This window comes from Mirounga angustirostris, unplaced genomic scaffold, assembly GCF_029215605.1.
Source record: "Mirounga angustirostris isolate CCGP_5_RB_7025 unplaced genomic scaffold, mMirAng1.0.hap1 SCAF_4, whole genome shotgun sequence".
NCBI lineage: Eukaryota > Metazoa > Chordata > Mammalia > Carnivora > Phocidae > Mirounga > Mirounga angustirostris.
In genome coordinates, this window is record NW_026991712.1 from 181,362,978 (window position 1) to 181,378,372 (window position 15,395).

The window sequence follows — 15,395 nt, forward strand, 5'->3', positions numbered from 1 at the left end:
GTGCTGTTTGACGGCCGGGGGCAACCGAGAAGGAGGAGGAAGCGGCGGAGGCTGCTGCTGCTGCGGCGGCTGCGGCGGCTGCGGCGGGGGCCGGAGTGGGCGCCGCGGTCCGGGCCGGGGAGTGAGGCGCGGGCGGCCGGGCCGGTGGGCTGGGCGGCGGGCCCGGCGGCCGCCCCCGCGCCGCGCCTGGCGGCCCGATGTGGCTGCAGCAGCGGCTTAAGGGGCTGCCGGGACTCCTGTCGAGCAGCTGGGCCCGCCGCCTACTCTGCCTGCTCGGCCTCTTGCTGCTGCTTCTCTGGTTCGCCGGCTCCGGGGCGCGGCGGGCCGCGGGCGGCCTGCACCTGCTGCCCTGGGCCCGCGGCGAGCCGGGCGCCGCCGAGCCCTCTGCCTGCCTGGAGGCGGCCACCCGCGCCTGGCGCGGCCTACGGGAGCGCGGTGAGGCGGTCCCGCTGGGCCCTGGAGTGCCGGCCCTGGTGGCCAACGGCTTCCTGGCCCTGGACGTGGCCGCCAACCGGCTGTGGGTGACTCCTGGAGAACGAGAGCCCGCCGTGGCGCCGGACTTCGTGCCCTTCGTGCAGCTACGCCCGCTCAGCGCCCTCTCCGAAGCGGGGGAGTCAGTGCTGCTGCTGCGTGAGGGGCTGCTGCGCCGAGTGCGTTGCCTGCAGCTGGGGACCTCGGGTCCCGGCCCTGCGGCCGCCGGCCCCGGGCCCGCCTCGGCCTCCGGCCTGGTCCCAGGATCCGGCCGCGACTGCGTGCTGCTGCAAGAGGACTTTCTGGCGCACCGGGGCCGACCCCACGTCTATCTGCAGCGTATCCAGCTCAACAATCCCACGGAGCGGGTGGCCGCGCTGCAGACTGTGGGGCCCACTGCCGGCCCGGCCCCCAGAGCCTTCACCAGTACCCTGGAGAAGGTGGGAGACCATCAGTTCCTCCTCTACTCAGGCCGGTCCCCGCCTTTTCCCACGGGGCTGGTGCACCTGGTGGTGGTGGCCGCCAAGAAGCTAGTGAACCGGCTCCAAGTGGCTCCCAAGACACAGCTGGACGAGACAGTGTTGTGGGTGGTGCATGTCTCAGGCCCCATTAGCCCCCAGGTGCTCAAAAGCAAAGCAGCCAAGGAGCTCAAGGTGCTCCAGGATTTGGCCCGAAAGGAAATGCTGGAGCTCTTGGAGATGCCAGCGGCTGAGCTACTTCAGGACCACCAGCGCCTCTGGGCTCAGCTCTTCAGCCCAGGTGAGGCCTGGCCAGTTCTTGGTCCACAGTCCACACCTTACGCCAGGGTGTCCACGGTGCACCCTGGAGATACCCCGCTAAAGTATACGGAGGTGACACTGAAGGGGAGTAGTGGGGTGGTTACACGGGGCTTGGCCATTGACCTGGGGCTGACTCTCTGCTCTACCACTTAGTATCTGTGTGATCTTGCACCAGTTAACTGATCCCCATGGGCTTGTATTCAGTAATAACAGTAGCACTGACCTCAGTGGGCTTTTGTGAGAGTCTAATGAAAGAATGAGTGTGAAGGACAGGTCTTACTGTTATTTGTTCTTGTAGATGAGGACTGATTTGGAGAGTGGATGTGGGTGTCAGTTTTTAAAGGATAAATCAACAGGCAGAGAGAGGCCTGGCCGGTCCCAGATTCTTGTTCTCAGTTCCCCACAGTCTGGCTGGTGACAGGCATGGGCTTTTTTTAAAATTTTATTTTAAGTGAACTCTGCCCATCGTGGGGCTTGAACTCACAACCCCGAGATCAAGAGTCATGTGTCCTAGGCACCCCCAAGGCAGGACTTTCGCTAGGCTGAAGTGTGCCTTGGCCAGGAGTGGCTGCACCTTTTCACTGGGAGGGAATGGAACTTCTGCTCCAGCAAGTTGGAATGGGCAGGTCAAATGAAAACTTCTTTCCCCCGTTGACTGTTGCAGTAAAGGAAATCCTATTCTAGATAAGAGAGAGATTTTGGGTTCCAGGGTGCTTGTTGTCTAAATCCTTATACTTAGTTGCTCAACGTGTGTTTAATTCACTCAGCAAGTATTGAGTGGATCTTGCTAGGGACTGTTCTCCCCATACGAGGGATACAGAAGTGAATAGAACAAATTTCCTGTTCTCATGGTGCTTGCTCAAATTCTGGACGGGAAGAAGACGATACTGGAAAAGTGAAAATCTGAATGAATAAGCAAGATAACTTTTTAGAAGTTAAAAGTATGTGTTGGAGGGTGACGGGGTGAGGGGAAGGGTGGGGTGGGGCTTCTGTTTAGCTCCAGTTGTCAGGGAGGCCTCTCAGAGGAGGAAGCACTTAGCCAAGACCTGAATAGCAAGAAACCAGCCAAGTGATGATGTGGAGGGAGCGGGCAGGTCAGAGGCCCTAAGGCAGGAGGAGGTGTGGTTGAGGCCAGTGTGGCTGAGCAAGGGAGGGGGAGGTGATCGCCAGATCCTGAAAGGGCCTTGTAGACCTTGATAAGGATGGTGATTTTGATTCTCTGTGGGATGGAAAACAGCAGACACACCACCAGCTGTACATTTTTAAAGCTCCCTCTGGCTGCTGTGTGCAGAGTACAGACTGTGAGGGGATGAAAGCGGGACACGGAGACCCCATGCGAGGATTTTGCAGGAGCCCAGGTGAAAGAGGAGGGTGGCTGGGACCAGAGTTGTGACCGCGGAGACCGAAGGGGACGGCTTCTGATACTTTTGGAGGTGGTGCCACCAGGACTTTGCATGGACTGGGCGTGGGCCGTGAGAATTTGAGGGTGACTTCTAAATTTGTGGGGAAGGCTTGAGCAAGTGTCCGGAGTTAAGCTGGGGAAGGATTGGCTTGGGGCTGGAAGAGTCAGGTTCAAAATGCCTGTCGGGCATCCGGGTGGAGACACCCAATGGGCGGTTAGCTGTTTGAGTCTAGAATTCATACAGATTTGGGAGATGGGGTGTTCAGATGTTATTTAAAGCTACAGGACTGGAGAACAAGATGTTAGCAAGGAGCAGGCTGAGACGGGCCAGGGCGCTGATGACAGTGTTGTGGACGCAGAGGGCTGGACTTTTCAGCTGCCACCATGTCCTGGCCCCGTCTGTGTTCTTCCGGGCGCTGGCAGGAGGCCCCGCTTCGAACAGGATTTTAGGTTCCCGGCCCACAGGGTCCAGTTGGTCATGTGAGGGAGCCAGGCAGAATGACTTTCTCCCCTCAGGGGAGACTGGCAGCCTGTGCCTCCCTAGGGGCCAAAGGTGCGTTCTCTGCTGCTCTTCATGTCCTGACCTCAGCCTCCCGGCCACGCCGTCCCTCCTTAACGTGCACGCTTTGTGGTGTTACAGGCGTGGAAATGAAGAGGATCACGGACGCCCACACCCCGTCGGGCCTGACCGTGAACCTGACGCTGTACTACATGCTCTCCTGTTCGCCAGCGCCCCTGCTCAGCCCCAGCCTGAGCCACCGGGAGCGCGACCAGATGGAGTCGACGCTCAGCTATGAAGACCACTGCTTCAGCGGCCACGCCACCATGCACGCCGAGAACCTCTGGCCGGGCCGCCTGTCCTCCGTCCAGCAGATCCTGCAGCTCTCCGACCTGTGGAGGCTGACCTTGCAGAAGCGCGGCTGCAAGGGGCTGGTGCGGGTCGGCGCCCCAGGCATCCTGCAGGGCATGGTGCTCAGCTTCGGGGGGCTGCAGTTCACCGAGAACCACCTGCAGTTCCAGGCCGACCCCGACGTGCTGCACAACAGCTACGCCCTGCACGGCATCCGCTACAAGAATGACCACATCGACCTGGCTGTGCTCGCGGACCCCGAGGGCAAGCCGTACCTGCACGTGTCCGTGGAGTCGCGCGGCCAGCCCGGCAAGATCTATGCGTGCGAGGCGGGCTGCCTGGAGGAGCCCGTGGAGCTGACCTCGGCACCCCAGGGCCACACCTTCCCGGTCATGGTGACGCAGCCCATCACGCCGCTGCTCTACATCTCCACCGACCTCACGCACCTGCAGGACCTGCGCCACACGCTGCACCTCAAGGCCATCCTGGCCCACGATGAGCACATGGCCCAACAGGACCCTGGGCTGCCCTTCCTCTTCTGGTTCAGCGTGGCCTCCCTCATCACCCTCTTCCACCTCTTCCTCTTCAAGCTCATCTACAACGAGTACTGTGGGCCTGGGGCCAAGCCCCTCTTCAGGAGTAAGGTATAAAGCCCCGGCCTTGTGTTCTGTCCTGAGGCCAGCACAGGGGAGGGCCCGGGTCCTACTGGGGTCCCCTTCTAAGCCAGTACCCTCCACCCGCGACACAGAGAGGAGTGAGTGTGTTGAGAGAGGATATGAAAAGGTGATTTCTAAGAGGAGACCGTAGGAAGGGACAGTGGTGGGTAGCTGAGTCTACTGGCCTCCCAGGGACAGTCCCTTCCCTCCCCCAGTAAATCTCAGCATTTACAAATAATTGCAACAAACCTCTATGTTGACCCGAGCCTCCGTCCAAGCTGCAGCGGGGGCCCCCTGTCCTCACCCCTGAGGGCCCGTTCACTGCCCCTTACTGGGGGCCTGCTAAGGGGGTCATCTTGTCAGCGCAGGGCACGATCCTTCCCCTCCTGTTTCCTAAAACCTCTTTGTCCCCAGGAAGCCGTGACTTTGAGCATGGCCACTGTGGGACTCTCAGCTAGAATGTGTCTTGGGGATCGGGCTCAGCCTCGGGGAGGCCGCCTCATCTGCCCTGCCACCCAGCCCTCCGTGCTTTCTTGCTGCCAGGATTTCCCGGGAGAGGAAACAGAAGGGAGTCCATTATCGGCAGTCACAGGAGAAAGTCCCTCGGAGGGACTGTCCTCTCTTCTTGTCGGACTAGTGAGTGGGGAGATACATTAGGTCTCGATCTGTGCTCTCAGCAGTTAAGGAGCCTGGGCCAACTCGGGAGAGATGCCTCATTACCTCCACGGAGGGCTTCGTGCCTTCTGGTTTCTAGTTACTGGCCCGAGGCCAGGTTGAGAAGAAGTAGCACTCAACCTGAAGGAGTGGGAGAAGGGTGGGCAGCAGGTCTGAGCTCCGAGCTTGAAGAACAAACGGAAAGTCAGATGAGAAAGAAATCTTCCCGAGCTGTAATGGAACAGGTGCTAAATTTGCATTGCGTGGGTCTGACAGCCTCTGTGAAGTAGGCAAGCTGCTTTTCCCTGCTGCTTGGTGGGCTTCTGGCATATACCCATCTGCCCTTGGTTCCCCACCTAATCGGGAGGGGGAGCCAAACCCCTAAGTTTGGGGTGCTAGCCCCCTGTCCCTCCATTTCCTCGGGCTCGAGCTGGGCCGCGGCAGAGCAGAGCCCAGTGAACACCGAGCCAGCCTGCGGAGGTGTCCTGGCCACAGACTCCACGGTGGCTGTCACACGTCCCTGGGCCAGGAGCGCCTGCAGGGCTGGATCAGAGCCTGGGCGGGGGGCCACCAGGGTCATCTCTGTCACCTGCTCCCCCTGGTAGTCGTGTAGCTTCCACGGGGTTGGCGGTGAAGAATAACAACTTGTTCTGTTAATTGGACAGGAAGATCCCAGTGTCTGAGCGCACCAACAGCCCTGCTTTCAGCCCCGTCTGCACAAGACACCCAGCACTGACAGTCCTGCTGCACGAACAAGGGAGCCTTTGAAAGCACCCACCCTTTTGTGCCTTGTTGGGGACACCAGTGACGCAGAGCGCGTGTGGATGTTCAGGAGTCAGCATCGGGGAGCGGGAGGGGAGGGCCAGTGGACTTCTTGTAAGCTTTCGACTCAATAAAATGAACCTAGATGGAAAATACTTGAAATTGAACTCACTCCTTCTGCTTCCCCCGCCCCCCTTTCTTCTGTCCCAGGATATAGACCCTCTTTTGAAAAGACTTGTTTAGGAAAAATTGTGTTCTATTCCTAATTTAATGTGTTCTTTCTTGACTGAATTTTTAATTTATTGTTGAGATTTGGCTGGACGGCTTTCGCATCCCCTTGAGACAGTGAGTCGTGGAGGTGATCTCCGACCGTCGCCGCCCCGCCTGTGCGGAGGGCGCGGGTCTCGGCTCATCCCCGTTCGCACGTTGTCTCTTATCATGAGCCTGGGGAGATCTGTGCTTTTGTACTTCTGGCCTTTAGGGGAGGTATTTAACTTTCTAGTGATTGATGATTGTTGGGTTTTGAAATACCAAAGCTTCTTTTTTGTTCTGTTTTTAAATAAATCTCTTTCAAACTTCCATGACCGGTTTGTGTGTGGTTGAAACCCGGAGACATGGGGTCTTCCTCCGTCACCAGGCTTTTTGGGGTAGTGTCTGAAGCAGAAGGGCCAGCCGCCTGGTCCTGCCCTAATGACACGAATTGTTTCCCCGCGTCTAATTCTCTTCAGAAGATGTGGAGGCCGCCACCTAGCCCCTCGGCCAGGGTGGGGGCTCACCGGGTTGCCTGGCCAAGGCCACGGTGGCCACAGCCCGACTCACCAGGGAGCCTGGTCTCCTCGCCAGCAGCTGAATGTCGCCCACAACCGCGGGCTGGGAGAGAGCATGACCAGGCATGTCCAGCCCGGCCACGAGTCGCCCTGGCTCCACACGCCTCCCCCTTCTGTGCTGGGCAGGGCAGAGCTCAGAGGTGCCCCCCTCGTCCACCCACGAGTCATTGGCGGGCCTGCCTGTTCAGGGGAGCAGGAACCTCGTGGGGCGCCGCTGGGTGTGTGGTTTAGGGTATGGCGTGCCCTGCAGTCCTTACGTGAAAACCGAAAGCTGCTGGACAAGAGCCCTAGCTCATAGTTCCACCCCTCTGTTTAGCTTGGAACCCGGCCTGCCGGAGCTTGCCGTAAACGGTAAAAATAGACCCGTGTACCCGCTGCCGAGAAAGCCTGAACCTCTACGATCTCAATAAACGACTTGGGCGGGACGGCATCGAGTGCTCACCGTGTGCTGGGGACGGTCCACGGGCGGGCGGCCGCAGGAGGAGGTGAGGATCAGATCGGCTTTGAGGGTGGGAAGGCCGCGGGGGGGCCAGGCTGCGGTGCGGCTCCGTCACCGCCCTCCCCCACCTCTGGTGGCCGCCTCCCCTGAGCGACCTTTGCTCCCCTCAGCGATGGCATCAGCAGCCGGCCCCAAGAATGCCAGGTGTCTGCCGGGAGCAGGGACCACCCTCACAGGGAGGGGATGCAGGCGGCCTCAGCCGGGGGCCGCCCTGCGCCATCCAGTAACGCCTCTCGCCTCTCCGGACGGATGCACCGAGGTTTCACCAAGTAACCCTAACCTGCACCAGGGGCCCCCCTTCGGGAGCTTCCCAGGTGTCATCTGAACCTGGTCCCTGTTCCCAGAGGGCGGGAGGGGCCAAAGACGAGGCAGGCCACTGCAGGTGGGGAGAAGGCAACTTACCGGTGAGACCTCTCTTCGGTGCCATCAGACGAGTGGATCCCCGACCCGCCCACCTGCACGTTAAAACCTTCTGCAGAGGCCTTATCTGTAAAGCTCTGTCACCATCACGGGCCGTGTCCTTGGAACAGCCTTTGGGAGCAGAAAAGGCACTCAGATCCCACATCCAGGGACACGGAGGGGGTGAGGGGCCTCTGAGGTCACTGGCCGTCACCCCCTCTCCACACGCCCCCCAGCCCTCTCCCCTCCTCTCAGCCCACTTTTTACAGCTGCAACCAGCCCCTGTGTGGATGCGAATCCCCGCCAGCATCTTGCGTAGCTTCTCTCTTCCCTTCAGGAAGACTAGGCCACCTACCATGAGGCCCGCGGCTCCTCTGGGGGAGGAGTTTTCCAAAAGGGAGTTGGACTCTCCCAAGGGCATTGGTATGGGCTGAATGTGTCCCCCCAAATTCACATGTTGAAATGCTACCCCCCACGGTGGTGGTGTTTGGAGGGGGCCCTGTGGGAGGTGACTAGGTCATGAGGGTGGAGCCCTCCCGAATGGGATTAGTGCCCTAATAAGAGGGACCCCAGCGAGCACCCTTGTCCTCTCCTGTGTGCAAGGTGGGACAACAATGGGCATCTTAACCCAGACGGGGGTGCTCACCAGAACCCGTGTGCCGGCCCCTGATCTTGGGCTTCCAGCCCCCAGAACTGGGGGAAATACCTTCCTGTTTTGCCTAAGCCCTCTGTCCCTGGCCCCCTGCTCTAGGAGCCCGAACAGACTAAGATATTCAGGCATGTTCCTGCAGTGGAGGAGTGGAACTTTTCCCAGGTGAAAACAAACCAAGAAACAGATTCATAGGATCTTAGATGGAGAAGAAACCTTGCAGCTCTTCTTGCTCAGGAGTCTGTAACCACCTGGCTTCACGGGATCCATGGACCCCAGAATGGCCAACCGTATGCACTTTTTTTTTTTTTCTTTCATGAGAGGTCCTGTAGCTTTCTTCAGATTCCCAAAGGATGCCTGACTTCAAAATGAACAAGACAACCTGCACTTTGGGGTCTTGTTTTTACCCTCCCCCACCCACCCCAGGGAGCAGCAGTGGTCTGGGCTTCTGAAGCCTGGTTCGGGGTCTGGCGATTGGGTGGCTCACACCACTTGCCATGGAGCAGATACTCCTCCCTGCAGAAAGGAGGCTGCCCGGCCCTGGCTGAGCAAACAGCTTCACCCTAAACCAGCTACCTGCGGTCTGACACTCCTGGTTCCTGGGAGCCTCTCCTCCGGACTTTGGCCAATGGAAGCTTTGGATAAATCATTTGATTCAGTCAATATTTATTGTGAATCTTCTAGCCGGCCATGCATCTGGTCCATGGGTGGCAAAGGGGGAAAGATTACATTTGATGAACATCTACTGTGTGCTTGGCACTTAAGTTTTGCAAAGGCCGTGCGCTATATCTGACTTTGCATCTCTGGCTGGCCAGAAACTAGATGTCCAAAGAATGTTTGCTGAGTTACAGTTGTATGCATTACATCATTTAATCCTTGTGTGTGGGGTTGCAAGTGACCGAAAACCTTAATGATAACCTCCTCAGGGCGCCTGGGTGGCTCAGTTGGTTGAGCGACTGCCTTCAGCTCAGGTCATGATCCCAGGGTCCTGGGATCGAGTCCCGCATCGGGCTCTCTGCTCCTTGGGAGCCTGCTTCTCCCTCTGCCTCTCTCTCTCTCTCTCTCTCTGTCTCTCATGAATAAATAAATAAAATCTTTAAAAAAACAAAACAAAACAAAAAAATAAGTCAAACAGTTAGATGGCGATCAGAAAGTGGGAGCATGGGGCTGGCACGCTGAACCTCTGCTGGAGGGTCAGGGGTGGCTCCCTGGAGGAAGCTGAAGTCTGCAAGCTGGAACCTGGATAATGGGCATCCCCCAGGGTAAGGCATGGGAGAGGGCCATCCAGGCAGTGGGCAGAACATGAGTTAAGTGTACAGAGGTGGGGACGTTTAGGGATGCAAGGGCACCGTAATACCTCAGTTCGTCCAGAGTGTAGACTCCTCAAAATGAATAAAGTGGGTGATAAGGTTAGAGAGTTGGGGTTTATGGATCATTCTTTTTATTGATCTTTGACTTCTTTTTTTCCCCGCCCCCGTGATCTGTATCTTTGACTTCTTTTTTTTTAATTTTTAAAATTTTTTAAAAGATTTTATTTATTTATTTGACAGAGAGAGAGATAGTGAGAGCAGGAACACAAGCAGTGGGGAGCGGGAGAGGGAGAAGCAGACTTCCTGCCGAGCAGGGAGCCCGATGTGGGGCTCGATCCCAGGACCCTGGGATCATGACCTGAGCCCAAGGCAGACGCTTAACGACTGAGCCACCCAGGCGCCCCCGTATCTTTGACTTCTAAAGGCAGGGGGTGGGTAGGCTCAGCCCTAACTCATGGCAATGACAACATCACAGGTGACAATTCCTCCCATGGACATAGCACCTCCTCTCCCCTCCTTACTGTTATAATTTTAGCCAATCTTTACAGCTTCCACCCAAACCAAGGGAGGGCAGTTTATCACCCTGTTTTACAAAAGTAGAAACTGACACCGGGTGCAAGAGAGTGACTTGTCAAAGGTCAAAGGGAGGTGACCAGCGTCTTGCAGGATTGACATTCTCCCATTGACAAGATAATGACTACCTCTGCTCACAGGTAAATCATAGCTCCTGGATCCCCAACTGCCACAGGAATCAATGTGACCGCTCTGCGGGTGTCCTGAGAGATGACAAAACAGGATGGTGAGCTCAAAGAAAGGCTGTGAATTCTCTCAAAATAGAACTTCGAGATGGGGCACCTGGGCGGCTCAGTCGGTTAAGCGTCTGCCTTTGGCTCCGGTCATGATCCAGGGATCCTGGGATCGAATCCTGCATCAGGCTCCCTGCTCAGTGGGGAGTCTGCTTCTCCCTCTCCCTCTGCTGTGCGTGCTCTCTCTCTCTCTCCGTCAAATAAATAAATAAAACCTTTAAAGAACAAACAAACAAACAAAAACTTCGTGAAAATGTCATTAAACAGCATTTCCGGGGAAGGGAGCTGAATATAAAAGAGTCAGCAGTGGGCCGGGAGTTAGGGGACCTGGTTCCATTTCCAGCTTGGTCATTATCATCGTGCAACCTCAAAGAAGTGAGTTAAGCGTTTATCCTCCAGGTTCCCACCTATAAAATGGGTCTAATAGCACCTTCCAACTTCATAAGATGGTCAGGAAGTCCCACTAAATAAATGACTGTGCGTGAATGTGCTTTGATAAATTCAAAACCTTCTACCCACACAGGGGATGGTTTGTACTGAATACGTGGAGGCAAAAGAATGCAGCCCAGAGCTCCGAAACCCATGGACAGAATTCAGAGGGGCTGCAAACATGGATCGGAAATTCATCTTTATTTTCACTAACCTCTAACTGAAATTTAGCATCTCCTCCCATGATTAACTTTGGCATTTAGGTCATTGTCTCAAGTAGAAATCACAGCATTCATGTCCCATTATGGTTGCTGCAGAGATCTTGAAATATTGCTCATGTTCATCATAACTTTGAAATTATGGTAGTCCTTAGACTTGCCACTTGACCCTATTTATTTAATTTATTTATCTATTATTTTATCTATTTAATCTATTAATGAAGAAGCACATGTTACCACTCACAAATTTGTTTTAAAAATATATTTAGGGGTGGGCTCCTGGGTGGCTCAGATGGTTAAGTGTCTGCCTTTGGCTCAGGTCATGATCCCAGGGTCCTGGGATCGAGTCCCGCATCGGGCTCCCTGCTCCTTGGGAGCCTGCTTCTCCCTCTGCTTCTCTCTCTCTCTCTGTCTCTCATGAATAAATAAATAAAATCTTTAAAATATATATCTATATTTAGGGGTGGGTGCCTGGGTGGCTCAGTCGGTTAAGCGTCTGTCTTCTGCTCAGGTCATGATCTCGGGGTCCTGGGATCTCCCGTGTCGGGCTCCCCATTTAGTGGGGAGTCTGCTTCTCCCTCTGCCCCTCTCCCCCTCATGCTCTCTCTCTCTTAAATAAATAAAATGTTTATATATTTAGGGGCGCCTGACTCAGTTGGTAGGGCGTGTGACTCTTGATCTCAGGGTTGTAAGTTCGAGCCCCACGTTGGGTGTAGAAATTACTTAACAAAATGTTAAAAAATTTTTCTTAAATATATTTTAAACTTTAAAATTATGGCTCATGTTTAACATACACACAAATAGCCAAATGGGAGATAAATAGATAGATATAAGAGGAGGTTTATGATGGGAATTGGCTCATGAAGTTATGGAGGCTGAGAAGTCCCATGATCTGCCATCTGCAGATGAAGACCCAGGAAAGCTGGTGATGTCAGTGGAAATTAGGGCCAAGATCCAGGAGCTGATGTCCAAAGGCAGAAGATGTGTCCCCAGCTCTAGTGAAAAAGAGCCAATTTGCCCTTCCTCTACCTTTGTGCTCTATTCAGGCCCTCAACAGGTTGGGTGAGGCCCACCCACTTGGAAGGACCATCTACTCAGTCCATTGGTTCAGACGCTACCCTCTTCCAGAAACACCCTCACAGACACACCCAGAAATAATGTTTTACCAGCTCTGGGGGCATCTCTTAGCCCAGTCAAGCAGACACCAAAAGTCAATCAGCACAGTGACCAGTTAGTTCAGATTTAGTATTTTTATGAACCGATAGATATATTTTTTAAGATTTTATTTATTTATTTGACAGAGAGAGACACAGCGAGAGAGGGAACACAAGCAGGGGGAGTGGGAGAGTTCGGAGAAGCAGGCTTCCCGCCGAACAGGGAGCCTGATGCGGAGCTTGATCCCAGGACCCTGGGATCAGGACCTGAGCTGAAGGCAGACGCCCAACGACTGAGCCACCCAGATACCCCGAACTCATAGATTTAAATAGATTGGAGATGTCTCTATCCTTTGAATGTATGAATCTTCTTAATGGTCCATCGATATCATGTTTGGCTTTTGGGAGCCTCTGTAATAAGGGGCACATTTCCTGGCTCGAGTCTGCACTCTCCATTTTTCCAAGGAGCCCGCTTCCTTTGACCAAGGAATGGCATTTTGAGACTGTAATCTGGGTGCTTGGGGGTGCTCATTACACTAGGTTGTTTTTGCCAAAGGTGAACAACAAACAAATTTAAAACCCCTGCATGGGATATACAGAGACGGCACTGGCCGCCAGCATTTAATTCTGACTGACCCGAGCCAGCAAGTGAGGAGCAGTTTGCTGGGGAGAAAGAAAGGAAAATGACCCTGCTAGGGCTTGAATACATCACCGGACAACATGAGCCCGCTCCTTGGTGAGCTGTAGACCCAGACCACACGGAGGGCAGGTGCCTGCCTTGCAAGGTCACTTTATTTGTACAAATAAGGAGACCTCAAGGAATAGTTTCCAAAGCTGTGACTCCCCAGGCAAGGGGGAAGCAGGCTCCTTTTATTGGGGTTTGGGATGGATATTTAGAGAGGGACGTAATTTTATAATGAGGCTGAGATACCTGTGGGCACTGACTCACCTGGACAGGTATGGTTCCCAGATGTTTCTTTTCCTGTTTCAGCAGTTTGTTAGTTTCTTTCTTTTTTTTTTTTTTTTTTAAGAATTTATTTATTTGACAGAGAGACACACAGAAAGAGAGGGAACACAAGCAGGGGGAGCGGGAGAGGGAGAAGCAGGCTTCCTGCAGAGCAGGGAGCCCGATGCGGGGCTCGATCCCAGGACCCTGGGATCATGACCTGAGCCGAAGGCAGACGCTTAACGACTGAGCCACCCAGGCGCCTCGGTTTGTTAGTTTCTAAAAGATGAAATGGACAGGCAGAAGCTTCTAGGAGTTTCCTGAGTTCAGGAGGTCAGCTCTGAGTTCAGCGGGTCAAGAGGTCTCCCTGGTGACAAATGCGGGGACCAGGGCAGCAGGGCTGGACTGAGGGGAACTGCCTCAGGCACCCTAACCAGGGCCATGGTCATCTACACAAAGGGACATCAAGGGGTGCCTGGGTGGCTCAGTTGGTTAAGCCACCGACTCTTGGTTTCGGCTCAGGTCATGATCTCAGGGTCATGAGATTGAGCCCCGCATCTTGCTCAGCATCGTGCTCAGCGTGGAGTCCCCTTGGGACTCTCTCTCCCTTTTCCTCTACGCCTCCCCCCTCCCTCTCAAATAAATAAATCTTTAAAAAAGGAGGGGGGACATCAAAAGGGCCTAGGAACGAGGCAGGAAGAACTGGCCTGGGAGGTGGAGAAACTCAAGGAGGGAACTTCGGGATGGATTCCCTCCCTCCTTTGCTGGTTCAAACACTGCTAGTTTTCTTCCCCAGGATTCACTCCCTCCCTCCCTCCTGGAGTCTCACACCATTAGCAGGGCTCATGGCTGCCTAGGGGAAAGACTACATTTCCCAGCCTACCCCACACCAGGCGGGATAGCAAAGCTAAATTCTGGCCAATGGAATTGGTTAAAAAATTAACTTCCTCTAGAGTTTTATCAAATCCATTATAACCATGATCAAAAGTCTTTCTCATTCCGATTTTTCACAAATGATCCAGCTCTGGTTTTAATGAACTTAGCAGGAAAACAAAAAACAAAACCAACAGCAATGCTTATAAATATGTCTTAGAAAAAAGCAGCCAAAAAAAAAAAAAAAAGGGCTTACAATAAATGCAACAGTCAGAGCCAGAACCAGAAGGGTGCCGGGCCTTGCCGGGCATTTATCTCCTTGAAAAGTGTTTGTGAATAGATATGCCCCATGCACCAGTCACCTTTTTAGAAAAAAAGTTTTATCCAAAGTCTGGGCAAAACCAGGTTAACTGGATGTTTCTCTGTTGAGCAAGTAAGTATCTGTGCTAGATTCTGCGCGAGGCCTGGGAGCAAAGGGAAGTCGGTGCTTGGTGGCGGTTTCCAGCCTGTAAACATTTTGAGCACAGCAAACTTTCAAGAAGGTTCTAGTTTTTTGTAGCTGAGCTCTGTTCAGAGAACGGAGCTCAGATTTTCACAGGAGACGTGGTACTGCCTGATGCCTCATTGTGAAAACCCCCCCACAACACGCTTAGGAAACCGCGATCTTGAACACGCACAGTTTCCGGTGCGGAAAAAAAAGAAAACACGTAAGGTTTGTTAACAAAACCCTAAATAAGCCGCTAACCAAACCTAATTTTGTCTTTTATTGAACAACGTTAGTAGCCTTGCAAAGCGCAAGGCCTCAAAAAATTGGCTAAAAACTCAGAATTGTTCCTCTCCACGGAAATCTTTAGTAAAAGGCGAAAGATTTATGCGATCTGAAGAGAAACCAGAGTATGCTCGTTGCTTACCGCACACATCCCTCGGGTAACTGTTACCCCGAACACAGTGATGGTGACTCTTTGCTCGAAAGAACTAGTGATTTCTGTCTTTCTCCCGGACAATTCTGTGAGAGTAGCCTTATTTGGGGGAAAAAATAATTCAAAGGAAAAAAGGAAAATCTAGTCATTTCTAAGTCAGAAATTGTCCGGTGTGCAATGCATTTTGGGTATGCAAATGAACCTCCGTTCGTCCCGCCCCGGTTCCTGGAAATGCCTTAAATAGTACATTCGTTTTCCTGCTGGGACTGGGACTATCGCCAGGGGGCAGAGCGGAGGCCAGATTTTCGGGATTATAGACGAGTTTAGTCCAACCAGAAAAAGTCTGACTCTTGTTTTATAAATCTTGACTCCAAGTAAAAATGTCTTTTGTACTTAAATAAAATAATAATAAAATAAAACTTGAAAATATTTACGTTCATTCATTAATTCATTCAACAACAATTTGCTGAGCACTGTGTTAAACCCTGGGCTGGGCTCTAGGGATAGAGCGGTATCCCCAACATTTCATCCTCAAGGAGCGTGTCTGTGATGGGGGGAGCTAGGTGTGCATGGTGAGCACGATAACAGACTGTTCTGTGCCATCTGGGCAAAGCATTACAGGATCCATACAAGTCGGGCGGTGAGGGCTTTCTGGGCAGTGCCAGAGGATGAGGGCCGCAGATGGTCCTCAGTGCCAAGAAATGAGCTTGGATTTACCTTGAGGGCAATGGCGAGGCACTCAAGAGTTTTAAAAGAGACCAACGTAACCAGATGAGTGTTTTAAGGCAGTG

At 53.6% G+C, this 15,395-nt stretch overlaps 1 protein-coding gene and 1 non-coding gene across 2 annotated transcripts; one reads left to right on the forward strand and one right to left on the reverse strand.

The window, feature by feature from the left end:
* KIAA2013 (KIAA2013 ortholog) lies at positions 1-6,153 on the forward strand. The gene is made up of 3 exons (XM_045898690.3): positions 1-1,230; positions 3,293-4,146; positions 5,478-6,153. The coding sequence occupies exons 1-3, from the start codon at positions 198-200 to the stop codon at positions 5,493-5,495; spliced, it is 1,905 nt and encodes a 634-aa protein (XP_045754646.1). The 5' UTR covers positions 1-197; the 3' UTR covers positions 5,496-6,153.
* An 8,312-nt stretch (positions 6,154-14,465) lies between these two features.
* Positions 14,466-14,582, reverse strand: LOC123860590 (U5 spliceosomal RNA). The gene has a single exon (XR_006794720.1). It is a non-coding gene; the product is annotated as a U5 spliceosomal RNA (small nuclear RNA).
* Between the last annotated feature and the right edge of the window lie 813 nt (positions 14,583-15,395).

Excerpts from the sequence above, each read along its gene's own strand:
- KIAA2013 (XM_045898690.3), top strand. The coding sequence starts at position 198 with ATGTGGCTGCAGCAGCGGCTTAAGGGGCTGCCGGGACTCCTGTCGAGC. Across the intron at positions 1,231-3,292 it reads GGCTCAGCTCTTCAGCCCAG|GCGTGGAAATGAAGAGGATC; the intron begins GTGAGGCCTGGC and ends GTGGTGTTACAG.